Source organism: Clarias gariepinus, chromosome 1 (genome assembly GCF_024256425.1).
Source record: "Clarias gariepinus isolate MV-2021 ecotype Netherlands chromosome 1, CGAR_prim_01v2, whole genome shotgun sequence".
In the NCBI taxonomy this organism is placed as follows: Eukaryota; Metazoa; Chordata; class Actinopteri; order Siluriformes; family Clariidae; genus Clarias; species Clarias gariepinus.
This window is the reverse complement of record NC_071100.1, coordinates 42,301,917-42,318,396: the sequence shown is the minus strand read 5'-3', so window position 1 is coordinate 42,318,396 and position 16,480 is coordinate 42,301,917. Positions and strand designations below refer to the sequence as shown.

The 16,480-nt window shown below is 34.6% G+C and overlaps 1 protein-coding gene and 1 long non-coding RNA gene across 6 annotated transcripts; both read left to right on the top strand.

The window, feature by feature from the left end:
• The first annotated feature begins 806 nt into the window (after positions 1 to 806).
• On the top strand, positions 807 to 2,481 carry gpr25 (G protein-coupled receptor 25). The gene has a single exon (XM_053502961.1). The coding sequence runs from the start codon at positions 844 to 846 to the stop codon at positions 1,972 to 1,974; it is 1,131 nt and encodes a 376-aa protein (XP_053358936.1). The 5' UTR covers positions 807 to 843; the 3' UTR covers positions 1,975 to 2,481.
• Positions 2,482 to 10,555: 8,074 nt separating this feature from the next.
• LOC128533910 (uncharacterized) lies at positions 10,556 to 14,508 on the top strand. 5 transcript variants are annotated; one of them, XR_008361443.1, is made up of 9 exons: positions 10,557 to 10,815; positions 10,885 to 11,028; positions 11,252 to 11,400; positions 11,486 to 11,998; positions 12,103 to 12,208; positions 12,292 to 12,393; positions 12,542 to 12,597; positions 12,877 to 12,965; positions 14,287 to 14,508. It is a non-coding gene; the product is annotated as an uncharacterized LOC128533910 (long non-coding RNA). The 5 variants fall into 5 exon arrangements; XR_008361439.1 differs by having other exon boundaries at positions 10,556 to 10,815; positions 12,542 to 12,723; positions 12,877 to 14,508; XR_008361438.1 differs by having other exon boundaries at positions 10,558 to 10,815; positions 12,542 to 12,685; positions 12,877 to 14,508.
• The last annotated feature ends 1,972 nt before the right edge of the window (positions 14,509 to 16,480 follow it).

Genomic DNA, 16,480 nt, shown 5'->3' with positions numbered 1-16,480 from the left:
GTGGTTGTAATTATTTTTTGGTGTGTGTGTGTTTCTGTGTGTTTTTGTAGATGTAACAGTAGCGATCGACTAAAATGTACACCGCCTGGTCAAAAAGTACCACACTAAAAATTCATTCAATGACCGTTAGGTTTGATTACAGCACACTCTGCGAAGGCCAATTCATAAAATGTTAAAATGGTTAAATCCGCATAAGTGAACAGCAAAGCACAAATGGCACAAATCTCTGAGCAGCTCAGTGATAATGCACTTATACTTGTATTTCTATTTTGAACTTGGTGTTATTTAATCTTATTGATTTAGAAATTGATATTTCAATAAATGTGACATTTTAAAGTTGGTCATCATTTTGTTGATAAGTGGGGCTTAAAAATTCGCCCACCACTTTTAAATGGGAAATGACAGAAAAAGTTTGATAATCACTGATATAGCTATTAATATGGATTTAGATATCATTTATAATTATAGATTTCCAAAATTAAAAACTATATTACTGGTTCTCAAACTTTTTCTGTCATATTCTCAAACTTGAGAACACTCATTTTGTGGAAATCTTTCTACAGAAAAAAATTGGAAACCACAACCACAGATTTAAAATATTTTAAAATTTAGTATTTTTAAAATAATTTTTATTGTATTTTTAAATTTACATGTAGTATATATATATAGTAACATATTTCAAATTGTTCAATAGGGGAGCTTGACTTATGGTTTATTCTGGAGAACTGCAGATCATACATATCAGATCAAAAAGAGAACCTACTGCTGCGGTTTGTGGTTGTGTCACAAGGCAACTGTGTAACTGAATAGATTTTATATGCTTTGCCAGTCAGATGAGTACAGATGGCAAGCAGCACTGAGGTGCCATACTTTCATACAACGATGGAAAATGTTACTGATTTTGAAATCTATTATGACTATGAGTTAAATGGCACAGAAGTTACTGCAGTGAAGGAGCATCCTCTTTCCATGTCTCACATCTATCTCCCAATGTTGTATTTCATCATGTTCTTTGCTGGATTCACTGGGAACCTGTTTGTCATCATAGTCATTGGTAATAGGCACAAGAAGAATGCACGACTGGTAGATACCTTTGTGCTAAATCTTGCTGTAGCAGACCTGGTGTTTGTTTTCACTTTGCCCTTATGGGCCATTGCAGCTGGGCAGCATGATCATTGGCCATTTGGGGCACTCCTGTGCAAGATCAGCAGTTATGTCATCACCGTCAATCGTTTTTCCAACATTTTCTTTCTGACATGTATGAGTGTGGACCGCTACCTTGCCATAGTGCGCCTTATGGACTCCCACTTTCTCCGAAGCAGCAAATGCATACATCTCACCTGTGGAGTGGTATGGGGATCATCGCTGATCCTGGGTACACCTTCACTGGTTTATCGAAAGCTGAATGGTGAAAGTGGCTCTTGTATAGATGACCTGGAGTCCTCCTTCTTCCAAGGAATGATTCTGTTGACAGTCTTTCTGACCTTTGTGCTTCCCGTCCTAATTATCCTCCTGTGTTATGGCTCAATCATGGTCAAACTGGAGCACCACTGTGTCACTGCTGGAAATTCACGTGCTGAAGCCCGATGTCGCCACTCGCTTAAAATTGTTTTCACTATCATTATAGTCTTTCTGGTATCTTGGCTGCCCTACAATGTGCTAAGAACAATTCAAGTCATCTTCAAAATCAGCAACGGCAAGCTGAATTATGACACCTACTTGGTTTTGGCTAGTGGGCTCATCATCTCCTCCTGCCTTGCCTTCCTGAACAGTTGTTTGAATCCAGCCATTTACTTGTTCCTGGATAGGCATTTCAGACGCAGTGCAGCTGCACAGTGCAAATCCTGCATGAGCAAGGGGGATATACAGCAGATTAACATGTCCTCTAACTCAACTGCTTCGAATGCCATCTCAGAGAGCCAGGGAAGCACTGGAATTCGAGGCCAAAACATCTCCCTCACTCAGAAGAAGTGATCTCTTCTCAGCCACATCTGTCTACAGGTTACACAAGTTATACTTAAATATATTTTGATATATTATTTTTATGAATGCATTAAAATATTATAATTGCAGCAGGATATGTTAATGTCATTTCATAGCATTATGTTTGTGGTTACTCTAATTTGTAACAAAACTTTCTTGGCTTTGCTTGAAAATAGTAAAATCTTTAATTATTGTTTCTTATCTATCTATTTTATAAATATTTACTGTTAATTGCTGTTTGTGTCATTTTAATTTTCATGTTTATAAAGGGTATATGTGTATTTGTGGCATAAAAATATTTTCACCATTTTAGTCCAGTTTGGCCATGTTATAGATTTAGAGAAGCCAATAGGATTTTTTATTAAATGTGCTGTTTTGCTTAACAGAATCTGTTCCCGAATGTTAGGAAATGCACCCAGTTGTGTCTTTAACTGCTTTAGATAAATCAGTGCTTAAACTGCTTATTACTGATTTTAGGATAACATAGAAAACATAATTTTTGTAATGCTTAATGTTAACAAAAAATAAATGTAGCAATTTAAGTATTATTATTATTATTGTTGTTGTTGTTGTTGTTATTATTATTATTATTAATAATAATAATAATAATAATAATAATATTATTATTATTATTATTATTATTATTAATAACAATAATTTTGTATAACAGTGATGTGTTTGTTTTAGCTGTTAACAATTAAAAGTAGAGTTATAATAATTTTCATTTTTACTTATTAAAGACATTTCATAATTTTTGTGATGCCATCAATTGATTCAAATTTAATTTCTCAGCCTTCCTACCGTGTACAAATCACACAAGCTCATTTTTGCTTTTTGCTTCAAATGTAAAAAAAAAATAAAATAAATTAAAGGACAAGACAAAAAAATAATGCCTGATATTTTAGCCATTTCCCTGTAAAATTAAATGGACATGATAACCAACACAACAGTGCTCTTAATGAGAAATTTTCCCATGAGAAAATAAGTGGTAGCTGCAACACATGAGAGGTCAATGGTTCACACTTGGCAACACAGTCTCTCAGTTCTCTTTACAAATGACTCACACGGCAGTTTTCTCAGTGGTTTCTGTATGTGCCAGCATAAACTTTCAGCTTTAGTTAAATCCCAGACCATAATCATAGCTATAGACAAAAAATTCAGGGATATGCAGTTTAAAAAATAAAATATTAAAATTCTTGTTAACTGTTATAAATAAATAAATAAATAAATAAATCTTTACAATATTTTCAATTATTTATATTTATTTCTTATTGTTTTTTTGCCATAAAAATAACAAATTGTAAACATCAATTTATTGTAAACATCTAATCTGGATCGTCTGAATAAAATTCTTTTTAAGTAGTAGAAAGGGAGAAGTAAGTAAACATATGACCAAATACTGCAGTGATGTGACTGCCAAAATATGCACATATAATTTGAAAAATATTAAAGTAATTTTTTTTATATAAACTGAAAAAATTATGAACCGAGAAGATTTAATCTGATAAATTATAGATATTATATAATTAGTGATGTATGTAGATATACTTTTAATGAAGTGCAAACTAATTATTAGATGTGGTTCTATTGGAGTTTAATAATTTATGTTATGCAGGACAGGTTTAAATCAGTAAAATTTAAAAGCATAAGGTAAAAGAAAAAAAAATACAAAATCACAAAAAAAGTCAAAGATTAAATGGAACAGGAAAGAACATTTGTTTTTGCACATTTATTTTTTCACCAATAATCAATTACGTATTAAATCGTAACGAATTTTTACGTAGTTACAGTAGTATTACTAACTAAGTAATTAATAATAAGAATTTTGTAAATATATTTATGCACTAAATTCACATCGGTCAGCTTAAATGTAATCACCAACACTGTTATAAGCTGTTATATTGGTTGCCTGAGAATAGGTGTCTAGCCCAAAATAATTTCTGACTATGACACTGCTAATTGTAAAAACATATGTGATGAAAATCTTTATTAGAAACAAGTACACAATGTATATCTAATCTTATCCTAGATAGACAAAAGCAATCTGTAATCACTCAGCTGGCAAACAGTTTTGTTTGAGTTGGGAGATAAGAGTGGTTTTACAAAAACTTTTACATTTGCATTTTTCTTCTTGCCATTACATTGTCATACTCTTGATTGGATTTTAAAACCTTCTTAAATTTTATGATATGGAGTTGCATTTATTTAATGCTTAAACCACATGAGATTTATTTTAAGCCCTTATTCAGCATTGTTTTGTTATGGTGTTTTATGATGCATACAGTGTCACTGTCTCTATTTAATATAAAGTTATTATTACTTATACAAACTATGTTAGAAAGAATATATTTATCAGCAAATAGTTCTTAAATTTAGCAAGCTAAACTCTTACGACATGCTAGTCTGTATACACTTTAATCTAAGTCTTTTAAATGAAGTTCTGAAACATGGTGAGACTTTAAAAGTTAGACTGTCAGACACTGTAGTTTTTACCTTCAAATCTTTACTTTCAAACTCTTAACAATTCCTGGATATATATATATATATATATATATATATATATATATATATATATATATATATATATATATATATATATATTTCCAGGAATTGTTATATCCTGGAATAAAAAATAATAACAATAAATACCTAGGCCTACATAATATTTGGCCAAATGAACAATAATAAAAAAATCACACTTAAGCTTTATCAAACTCTGACTTTTTCTTTAAAGACACTTAAAGTGAAAATTAAAATAGAGTAAAAACTAATCATTTTCCTGTGTTTTTAAGCTTTTTTAACACACCAAAAAATTTAAATTATTACTGAGTGGAATACTGTAAACTAATTTAGTCAGTATGTAAAATTGCAAATAGAAGTTTAGATACTGAAATCACACTGATCTACCTAATTTCCCTATAAAACAGGTGGTAAACTATCTGTAAAATGTTGTACAAAAGGAAACAAGAAGACCTATTCAAAACATTCAAATAGCTATTCATATGAATTTAGATAATATAGTGTTATATAATAATAATAATAATAATAATAATAATAATAATCAAGAGACTTAGAACATGAGGTGGGGTACAACCCTGGGGTACAACCATGCCAATCCATCACAAGGCACACACACATTCACACACTATGATCAATTTGGGAATGCCACTTATGCATTGGGCATGCCTTAAGATTGTATAACGAAACCAGAGTATCCAGAGAAAACCCACCAAACACGGGGAGAACATGCTAACTCCATGCACATGGGCCCAAGGCAGGACTCAAACTTGGACCCTGGAGGTGCAAGGCCACAGGCATGCAGGCTAAAATGATAGACGGCATGGTGGCCACCATGCCGTCTCTCATTTTAGCCATTTGGCTGTATGATTACGTTGCCGGTATAATTAATAAAATAATCAAATAAAATTTGAATTTGAATTATATAATAACTAACACAACAGTGCTCTTAAAGATAAATTTTCTCATGAGAAAATGAGTGGTAGCTGCAACACATGAGAGGTCAACAGTTCACACTTGGCCACACAGTCTTGCAGTTCTCTTTACAAATGACTCACCTAGCAGTTTTGTTAGTGTAACGTATGTGCCACCTTACAGCTTTAGTTTAATCTCAGAAATATCATATCATAGCTACAGTAGAGAGTAAAATGTTTTACTTCGGACTAAAAGATTTTAATTATTATTTGATTATTATTGTTAATTATATATTACATAGCTAAATATTTAAATAAATACATTTATTCCTTATTGCTATGAAAAATATATTCTGTGCTATGAAAATTATTGTATTCATTAATTCATTGTAAACATCATATAAACTAAACAATAAAATTATCCGGAATTTTAATTAATAGAGGAAAAAGGTAAATACATTTATGAACAAATACTGCAGTGATGTAACTGCCAAAAAATGCACTGAAAAAAAGTTCATTGAGATTATATTAGGTTTTTCATATAAAGTGATTTTATCTTATAAAATCTATTTTATCTATTTTATAAAATGTATTTTATATTACATATATACATGTACTGTATATTATATTATATCATTAATGATGTATGTACATGTACTTTTAATGAAGTGCAAAATAATTTTAAGAACTGGATCTGAGAATTTAATCATTCCTTTCATTTAAAAATAACTTCAAAGCATAAGGTTATGTCATTGCAAAAAAATTGCCAAAATAATATCTGATTATGACACTGCTAATCATATATACATACGTATGTGGCTAACCCCTTTATCAGAAACAAGCACAAGAACAAACACAAACAAGTTGTTATTCATCATATATGTTGTAATACATACATTTGTGTTCTAATAGACGAGTCATTTATTTTTTTCTGCAGAGGATGCTCAAATAAACTGTTTCCAATTGTCTTAGTACAAGCTCAGGATTGTGCAAATTTGCAGAACTAAAGTAGACCATGCAATGTGAGTAAACATGCAGTTTTTAAAGGAAAAGGGTTTCCCAAAGGTCTTAGGTTTGTACAAGTCCAGATGATAAAATTGTCATCATGAATCTAGCTGATAGTCCGTTCATTACTTTGTGCAGCAAATGCACAAATTAAGTCTTTGTGCCAAATATTGACACAGTTTAAAAAGCAACATTGTGAAAATTTTAAAAACTTCAACTTCAGCTCACACCACAACAATATGCCACACTACGAGGGCAGGACAAGTCCATGCCACAAGGGCGCTTAGGGTCCATGGCAAAGCTGGCCACCCAACCGACCTATCTTGAAATATGGACCAAGGAGGCCCAACAAAACCCCACATTACAGTAAAAATGAAGGCCAGGATGGGGGATTCCCATGCCATGCATGGGTGTCGCACCTCTGGCCTGCCTCTAGCTCTTATTGGTAGGGTGAAGCTACTAATGGTACTCAACCAAAATAGCAGTTTGACAGCATTACGGGCGTGCGTTTCCTCACTTTACCGTTAAGTGGCTCTATAACTATAGATTAGAGACTTATTTCCCACAGCTCGTTGAGAGCTGCATGTAGTAGAATATAAATTCAAGTGAAAAAGTGTAATAAGGAATTCATAATCACAATACTAAAATTACAGTACAAAATAAAAATTTTAATTAAATGTAGTTTTGTACCCCAGGGAACAAACCCATGCACAGTGAAGGTACAAAAGTGTTGTTGTTTTTTAAACACCCTCAGGGGACTTCCGCATTGTGATATTTAAATAAATGCATAAATAAATAAATAAATAAATTCACATCTTGGCTAACATTACCGCACTTTTATTTTAAAATCTTCTTTTTTATTACATCTCATTAAATTCATTAAATCTTACAACTGTGATTGTGTCAAGAAAAGTATAAAACAGTTATGTGAAACAGTAAAAAAAGGTTTCAAAAAAAATATATAAGCAACTTGTAAAATTCTCCAAAGGCATTAGAGGAAAAGAACAGGTGTGGCATTTTTGCAGCTGTTACTGTAAGAGGTTGATTACTTTATTACTCTTACACAATAAGTTTCAAAACATACTGCTGAAGAAACTCTTCAAGTTTGAAGAAAGTCTTCAAAATGATGGTACTGTCAAATTGAAAATGAAATTTCACATTCATGCAAAAGAAAAATTTATATACACACCTCCCCAAGCACAATGGAATGTTTCTTTCTGAACAAGGCTGGCAACATGAGAAGTGCTGCTTTAAAATCAATTCCTGGAACAGATGTGACATACAATCAAATATGTAGAAATCCATCCGGAGCTAGAATCTGATAGGTGTAATAAAGTGGAGAAAGTTTAGGAGTCAATTAGCAAGACGGTGTTCACTGAGAGATTCTTTTCTAGCTTTTTTGTGCAGCTTTGCTAAAAGGGATTTCCCTTGAACTATAGCACGCTAGATGTAATCTGTCCAAATTTTCTTGAAACTGTCGGCACAGATTTATACAGGAAACCAATTTCTTGATAAAGCTGCAATTAATAAAAAAAAGACAAACATAAATAAATCTGGATTTTATGCAATTTCAGTGTGCTACATGTTAAGTGGTATGTGTATTTCAGAATTATAATTGGCATACTAAACCCTAGACACGGGTCAAGAATGGATATGGATATTTTTTATGGCATCTTTAACAGTCAAACCACTAGTAATATCATTTTTCGCCTGCATGCAAAAGTCCTCCTCATTTGCTCTTCAAAAACACAAGTATCTGGCTGTGTCCTTCTATACTGGTTCTGCAGGACTTTCACATGTCCATTATTGATGTAGCATCCTCTCCAACAGCATCCTCTCTTCTATTGATGTAACATCCTCTCCAATAATGGAAATGTTTAAATCTTGTCATGTAATAATAAAACATTTAAGAACAATATACTGGCAACAGGTGCAAAAAGATTATAGAAATATGCTTTCATCAAAGGCTTTGTAATTTGTTTCTAACTACTTCCCTCAGGTGGCAGAGACTTTTTTGAATGACCAAACTTCTGTTTAAGTCTTTTCACTTCTTCAACATCAGCCAAAGGTTCAAATTTAATCTTGCGTTTCAGTGCCATGTGTGCTATTAAATAAAAAGGTTAAACAAAATAAACTGCATGAACACAAGATGAACCCAACCAAGAGTAGAGCATTTAGTGTAGAGCAGTACATATCACAGTGTACATAACCATTGCCCTCTTTGTCCCTTAAAAAGGGGTACCTTTGAGTCAGGGCCTGAACCGAGGTAGCTCATTAGATCTTCTATAAATAGCTGTTAGTTCTGGAAAACTGGGTCGAGCATTATTTATAGTAACCATCATGTCATGTGGGCATTTTGTTTTGTACTGTATTTTGTTTTGTTTTTTATTTAGTTTACGTTTGGTTCTGTATGTCTGTTCAGTTAAGGAGGCTCTAGTTTTGTTATGTTTATGTTCATTAAGCTTTGGTGTTGTGGAGCTGTTTCTTCAACTCTAGTGAAGTGTTGTGTGTTTGTCTCGAGGTTTATGTAAGTACTGTTTGGTGTGTCACCAGTGTTTGTGTAGCCCCTTGCAGGTTTAGCCCATAGTACGGATTAGCCTCATGTGTGCTTAGCCTTTGTTACACTAAAGAGACTTTGTTTAGCTCTAGATCCTGTGTTTATAGTTTGAGTTCTTTGTTTGATTCTTTGTTTTTGTTTAGTTATTATGTTATGTTAAATAAAGGACTATTATTTACCTCATACCCTCTGCACCTATGCCTGCCCTTTTAAGCCCACGGCAGTAACATCAGCCATTACCACCAGAGCATGACAATATAGAGCCATGCAATGTCTTAATTTTGTTTCAATCAGATGCAGTTAATTTGGATCCTTTTTTGTCCAGCTTTGCCTAAACAACTTTTGGAAGCTCATAATAGTAAATCAGTGGAAAATCAGTTGAAAGGAAAATACTATGAAAGTACCAATACTAAAAAGACAAATTATTACATTGAAATATTGTACATTCCTAGATAGGGCACATATTAAAAAAAACTTTTTGAAAAATGCTAATGTTAGTGCCTGCAATAATTTTGTAATCATTTAAAAAATGTGCAAACATACAACATTAAGCATATCTGTAGGGGTTAACCGCTAGAGGGCGACAAAGCGCCCAAAGACTCCTCTTTTGTTGTGTTTTTTTTTTAGTTTTTTGACGGGAAACTTCATGTCCCAGACTGCACCTCGGTCAGGTGAGGGGAGCACTTACCTGAATCGAGGTGAATCATTAGAGAGATTAAGAGTATAAATACCTTGGTTAAGTTCAATGTTTTGTCTAGCATTTGTTACGATCTCGTAGTAGTTGTTACATTAGAGTATTATTGGGTAGTGCTCTAGTTTATTTGTGTTTTTCTTTTGTGTGAAGTCTCTTTAAAATAACCTGTATAGTGGCATAGCGGAGGTCTCTTCCCTATATGGGAAGCCAAACACATCAAAAGTGGGACGAAACTGTGGCACCCGATTGTGAACTGTGGACAGCGCAGCGCGACAATCTAGATAGCGCAGAGATGATCTGGTTTATTTGCGCAGCACGGACCAACTTGAGCAGCGCTGCTCGAATCACAAACCTGCGCGACTCTGATAGAAATAGACTCCGCCCATCATCAATTTACATTTTACCCACAATTCCCGCTGGGATGCGCAAGTACAAACCAGGTATGGCAAGGCGCATAGTGGAAACGATATTAAGCAGTCCTGACATTTTAAATAAAATTGACGAGGCTTTGAAAAATAGAAACATTTCACAACATACAGAAAATGAGGTTAGAAGCCTGTTTAATTCTCAAGTTTTACCACAAACAAGACCAGCAACACAATTAAGACCAGCTTTTCAGTTCTCAAGGAACTTCTGTGGCGAGGCTTCACGTGGGACTATTAACATGAGAAGGTAAACTATATAAATATACTAAAGCAATATCGCAATATACTGTTGTATAAATGTAAATATATGAGTAAAACATTACTTTTGTAAATGTAAATAAATTTGTGCAGCTAGCAAATTATTTACATTAACCTGTTCTTCTGGTTATTGCAAGTATTCATTATAATTAATAAATAGTCATTTTTGAAGCAGCTCACACCACATTTATTTTTAGAATAATGTACAGTATTTTACAGCATGAGAGAAAAATATGACTTCAAACTTTAGTTTCTATATTTTAGGTGCTGTTGAAAGGCAGGTGCTCCTTTTTGTAGAGAAGTCTTTTGACCTCTCCTGAGACCTCTGTTGTCCCAAGAGTGCAGCTCTTGAATGATGGCTATATTATAAATGGTGTCCAATTCCAAAAAACGTTGTACTGCGCAAGAAGTCATGAAGCACATTCGTTCCATATATGAACTGAAACTTCAGAACAGCACAGAGTATGTATATCAAAAGGGTGGGTGGGGTCTATATAAATTCTTCAAGTAATCTTTTATTTTCTGTTTAAGAATAGAGATCCTGAGAGCATCGAACACACCTTGAAAAACCTACGCTACAACATGGAACTGAAATGAGTGGATCAGTTCTGTGCATGCTTTTTAAGGACAGTCATTTACATTCAACCTTCTGTTAACCTGTCTCAACTCGATCAGGTAAGGTTTGACATTTTGAAAATATATGGACAGAATATTTATTTATCTGTTTCATTTACATGTAATTTTAGGGAAAACAATCCTAATAAAAATGAATGAAATGAAGTAAAACAAATAAAATTAAACCACTTTATATTAAAACTTTAGATTTTTGTATTCACCGCTGGGAATGACTAGGTACTTTTAATGTACACTGTTTTTTGTTCTCTCTTGTTTCTTTAAGAACTCAACACCTCCATCATCACTAGCTCAGACACCAACTGTAGCACTATACATCATGTCCAGCAATCATCACCATCCCAGTTACCAACAGTCCAGCATTGATCGACTTCTTTGCCATTCCAGCAATATCGCAAAATACCCAGAATCCGGGTACTTCATGCTACATGATTAAAAGCATACCAATCTTTTTCTTAATGAGGGCAAAACTAATTATTTTTACTCATTTATTTTTTAGATGGACCCATTGTCATATGATTTTGTTGTGGGTATTATAAATAAGAGCGGACACTGGATTCTGAGCATATGTATGTATGTATTAAGTCAATCCATATTTATACAGAGCATGTAAATCATGCCCATAAAGACACACAAGCTGATCATTTGAAAGACATGCAGACTAGATTTCTTATAAATATTTGTAAGTAATTATTTACATTTAACAAAACCTTGGTTAGCCCCCACAGTGAATCTGTGTTTTGCTAAATCATTCACTATTTTTAAGGTTTAAGACACTACGCTGAAATAATAGCAGTCTTTAACCAATTGCATTGTGGGAAGATAGCCTTACCCCAAACTCCTAAAAAACACATTAGACAGCTAAGATGGTCTATAATATGTTTTTGATTGCATTTATGATTGACACGTTTATATTTAAATTTGACTAATATGTTCTGTATCCTCATGAGAAATGGTGCCTGCTTTTGAATCCTCTGGGAGAATCTCGGAAAAGATGTCAAGAGACCACAAGGTAAATTTGTCACTGCCTGGTATCTTACTGACAATTAAAAGAACAATTATTCATTTAATACTTTAAATCACATGACAGCATGACGTTTTTCTTTTGTATGCAAGGGCATTTATGTGAAAGTGTGGCCACAATATTTTAAGGTGGTCATGTAGCAGCCTGCCTCACTCTCTGCAGCAGGACTCTGTATCTTGTGGTGTCCTAGCATTAAAAGTTAGTACATGATCCTGTGCTAAGAGTGTTTTAAACTGCTGATCAATGTTACTCGTTTAACTAAAAAAAAAATCCGTTTGCAGAAAAGATTCTTCGGGGTGAAAATTTTGAATTTCACCACATCAGAGAAAGAGGTGAGAAAAATGTGGCACCAAAAATAGCCACCACCCTCCTCCAGAATTCAGGTGTGTCTCTTTTTTGGTAAACAGACCATTCTTTTTTTTTTTTTATTGTTCGACATTAAAAAAAACTAAACTTACAGTGAAAAGAATATATCTTTTAAAATAGTTTGTGAAAATAGTATATAGAATGCATTTCTTTTTGTGTTTACAGAAGATCTCAGCAACTTGTGCTACTATTGTGGTAATGGCAATGAAGAAACACAATGGGTAACTTGGTTCTGTTTCCACCTCATTTCTGTGTGCATGGAGTTTGCATGTTCTTCTCGTGCTTGGTGGATTTTCTTCTGTTACTCTAGTAAGGAGGAACCCAAAGTCCAAAGACATGAACAATAGGTTAATTGGCATAGTAAACTAGTTACATATTTTATGGTAGTAAATGTTAATTCAAAATAATGCCGAGAAACATTATTTTACTGTTGCACTGTACACAAAATAAGCATGTTGGAAACGGTTTGTGTGTAATTATATATATTTTTGTTCCCCTAGATTTGCTGTGATGGCTGTGACCAATGGTTTCACATCAGCTGTGTTCAATGTCCTGCAGTTGTAAAGGAATGCTTCTGCCCAGCCTGCATGTAAAATACTGACTGGAATTTTTTTTTTAATGGTTTCTTTTTTTTTATTGTTTGGGTTATTTTTTTTTATGCTATGCTTAAATCTTTCTATTTATAATAAACTTGTTACTATTCTTTGGTATTGTTGGTAAAAAATAGTTTTTAATATTTAAAGAGCTGGTTGTTAGTTAAATTTTAAATAAATATAAAGAGCTGTCTAAAGAATTTAAATCCATTTAGAGAAGTGTTTGTGTTCCATTTAGAGAGGTGTGTTTTTTTTTTTTTTTTTGTGTGTGTTTTAAAGTTATTTAAAGAGCTGTATGTAAATAAATTCTTAACACAGGGCATATACCAGTAAGTGCTGCGGGTTTAATGTCTATAACCTTTTCCTAATTAGAGTTAGACAGGGAGGGCATTACATACGACTTACATTTTTATCTCATTACACATCTGAGCAGTTGAGGGTTAAGGGCCTTGCTCAAGGGCCCAACAGTTGCCACTAAGAGCCTAAATGTCAAATGCCTAAATGTAGGGCATTTCATGGCACAGCTCTTTGCCATAAAAAACGTCTTCTAGGTAGAGAGAACCATCCCCAGACACGAGACGCATCCCAAAGAGACACACGGGGCATCCATGTGACGAGATCACAAACCAGAAGCGGGGCACCAGGATGGGTCAGACCGGTCTGAAGGGCAGAGGGAGTCTGGATCACTGGCAGCTCAGGAACATGTGTAGCTCGTCAGAGAGAGAGAGAAGAGAAAGCAGGAGAGAGAGCAGAAGAGAAGAGATAATAATTAGGTCTGGTCACACTCGTATAATGTATATTTGTAGCATAACTAAAAGGAAGAGCCAGAAGGAAACACAGACAGGTTTTCAGATGGCTCCCTGAGATGAAAGCAACCAATCACTTCACCGTCAACAAACCTGAGTGATCAATGAGTGTGGGGAAGACAGCATCTAAACATACCAGTTTACCATAATACTCTACGTCCATGAGTCCCCCAGATCTGCTCCTTTACCTAAGGCTAATCTATTTATAAAAATGCTTGATTAAATAAATAGGTTTTCAGCCTAGACTAAAACACTAAGATTGTGTCTGAGTCCTGAACACTATTTGGAAGGCTATTCCATAATTTTGGGGCTTTGTAAGGAAAAGCTCTGTAGTTTTCATTATACGTGGTACTGACAAGCAGCCTGCATCCTTTGATTGAAGTAGGCGTGGCGGATCGTAAGACACTAGCAGTTCACTCGGATACTGCGGTGCGAGACCATTTCATGTTTTGTATGTCAAAAGTAGTATTAATATTATATATATTAAAAGTAGTATATCTTCTGGTTCTAGTGAGGACTCTCGCTGCTGCATTCTGGACTAGCTGAAGCTTGTTTTTGCACCTAGTTGAACAACCAGACAGTAGGGCATTACAATAGTCCAACCTCGAGGTGACACGCAGCGCAGCTTCCCGACACAGAGCAGCAAGCGCTCCAGTATGGAACTCCAAAGTGTTAAAAATTGAAGAAATAAATAGGGCATAATGAAATAAAAAACTCTATGAATAAATAAGACACATATGAGAATATGAGAATATGAGAATGAATGATATTGTGAAATAATGGAACATATTTTGAAAAAAAGCTTATTACTGTAAAATATATTGCACTCTGTTATATAAATTTACTTATTATTATGAAATAATATTTCATGGTCATTATTTTTCCCAATAACAGAGATTATTGCAGAGGCATTTTATTTAATCATGCTGTTTATATTTTAAAATGTCATTTTTTCAAAGTCAGTTTTTATTTTAAAGTCCCGTTTTTCACAATGGCCTATTTATTTCATAATGCGACTTGGACCTGCGCGCCTATTGGCTGATCCTTTAACATCGATTAGTTTCCCTGGATACCTGCTTCGCGGACCGCCGCTACAGCTAGCAATAACATGCTAGGCAGTGGCGGAATGGCCGTCTGGAGTACCGGGCGTTCTCCCGGTGGGCCGCTGGTCAATGTGGCTGGCCCAGTCAGTATGTGAATTTATTTTAAAAATGACGAAAACTATAATATTGCATCTCTTTTCTTACGCAAATAAATGAGTGCGTTAATCGTACGGCAAAAAGTGCGTGTGTTTTGTAACGGTCATCACTATGTTGTATATCACATTATGTATGTACAATATGTTGCCCTTTATGAGTTGCAGCGCGTGTCCACTGAGGAGGAGTGCGCGTGAGGAGGTGAATGTGTGCGCGTGAGGAGGAGAGAACAGAGCAGGAGCTTAGCTGTGCTGCTCCCCACCAAAATGCTCTATTGTTTTACCCTTTTCTTTACTTTTTCCGTATGTTTTGTATTATAATTTTGTGACGCTGAAAAAGGCTGATAAAGTTTTTGTGCTGAACACTATTGTTGGCTCTGAGCTCTTTTTCCCCCGGCTATCCGGCCCAAAGTGGCACAGTTATAGCAGGTATACACCAATCAGTGTAAGCTGCAATTGCAGCAGGTCAGTGATGATGAACTAGTACCTGCTGATGATGACCAACACCTCTCCTCTTCTGTGCCCAAGCCAAGTGAAAATCAACTGAACAGATAAACTGGAATAAAATCAGAGGCAGCATTAGCTCGGGCTAGTAAACTTACTCATTTTAATTAATATTGTAGACAATATTAATTCAAAATAAGGCTAAGAATATATTATTTTGAAATAATATTGACTACAATAATAATTACTAGCATGAGCTGATGCTGCTACTGATTTTTTTCCAGCTTACCTGTTCAGTTTGATTGGCATCGTTTTCACTCTGGTAGAGAAGGGGAGAGGTGTTGTTCATCATCAGCAGGCACTGGTTCATCATCACTGACCTGCTGCACTTGCAGCTTACACTGATTGGTGTATACCTGCTTGCTGATACACTGAGTGGTGTACCACCTCTGCCGCAGACAAGAAGTTCATTTAGAGTTATCAGCCTGAAAAATGACAAATTACGAGCACCTCAAATTAGAGGCGTTATGAGGTCTTTACAGAGCAGAAGTAACAGACACATCTCACCATTAACTGTTCAAAAGAGATTAATGCATTTTTGGACGCCTTTAGCATTCCTTTACAATGTAAAAAATTAATAAAATTCAGGAACGATCATGGAGTTAGAAAGTGACCCCAAACTTTTGAACAGTAGTGTATGTTCAGTGATACTTAAAATAATATTTTTAAAAAGCATTTATTTCTATATTGCATTATATGTTTATACTAAGTTGTGTGATAAGTCAAAAGTCACAGAAGAGGGCGGACTGGTGTAAACTTCGGCCAGTTCTGCTCATTTTAGCAGTTCAGATAGAGAGGGATAATTTACCAGTAAACACTGTACTGCAACCTACTGCATAGAATGCATATTGCACCATTAGATGGCACAAGATTTCCACAAATGTACTGCAGCCCACTAAAGAATACTCAACACCTAGCACATCCTAATCCTTCAGCCTTCACCGTATGCTTCTCATTTCTGTGCTACAACCCCTTCTCCTAGCAGGAATACAGACACATCCTTTAC